Source organism: Trichinella spiralis (genome assembly GCF_000181795.1).
Source record: "Trichinella spiralis strain ISS 195 chromosome Unknown Scfld5632, whole genome shotgun sequence".
Lineage (NCBI taxonomy): Eukaryota > Metazoa > Nematoda > Enoplea > Trichinellida > Trichinellidae > Trichinella > Trichinella spiralis.
In genome coordinates, this window is record NW_003532571.1 from 1 (window position 1) to 934 (window position 934).

At 36.1% G+C, this 934-nt stretch overlaps 1 protein-coding gene across 1 annotated transcript; it reads left to right on the top strand.

The window, feature by feature from the left end:
* Window positions 1-52: 52 nt before the first annotated feature.
* Tsp_14625 (GMP synthase) lies at window positions 53-832 on the top strand (the record flags this gene model as incomplete). Its single annotated transcript, XM_003366660.1, has 4 exons — window positions 53-166; window positions 247-365; window positions 454-607; window positions 680-832. Coding segments are annotated over 4 exons (540 nt in total), but the record flags the coding sequence as incomplete, so codon positions are not given.
* Window positions 833-934: the final 102 nt, after the last annotated feature.

Sequence of the window (934 nt, forward strand, 5' to 3'; positions counted from 1 at the left end):
TAAATTCAAAAAGTCATATTTGTTGTTATAATTGATTTATTTTCCCCATCAGGATCCGCACGCGTTTGCTGAAATCAAAAATCGTCTAGCTGGTCCTGATTTTGAAGATCTGATGGACATGTCCGAGAGTTTGGATGTGAACGCGTTGTTGCTTCCACTACTCAGCGTTGGTGTTCAAGTCTGTTGTTGTTTTTTTTTTGAAATTCAAATATAGCTTGTTATGATCAGAAAGCAACTACTTTGCAGGGTGATCAGAGAACGTATACAATGGCAGCGGCAATAACAACGCACCACCTTCCAGTTCCGTGGGATTGTCTGTTCAGTTTGGCTCGTATTATTGTGCGAGTTGTACCACGGGTCAATCGGTAGACTGTATTTCTTTCTAATAACATTATGGGATTAATAATAAATGCTAATGTGTTTTTTTTGATTTTGATTTTTATACTCTTGTAGATTGGTGTTCGTGTTTGGAAAATTGGTCAAAGAAGGCGTTCAAAATTTCACACCAACACTGTTGACATCTTACGTGATTGACGTTGCTAGAGAGGTGGATAGTTTGGCTCATGGAGTGCTCAAGAAGAACAATCTGATGAATGCCGTTAGTCAAGTAATATGTAGATTTTGTTTTATAAGAAAAAGAAATTTTTCAAACCAAAATTATTATAATTTTGTAAATTAGATGCCAGTAATTTTACTTCCCCTTCATTTTGATCGACCTTCGGGAAGCAATGATCATCCTAGTGTTCGTTGGTCGGTTGTACTTCGACCTGTGGTTACTCAAGACTTTATGACAGCAGTTCCAGCCGAACCTGGAAAACATTTGCCTATATCTGTATTTTTTTACGATTCTTAAATTTTAATATTTTATTTTTCTCTTGCAATCTTCTGGTTTGTTATTTTCAGGTTGTAACGAGATGGTAATCTACAATTGAAA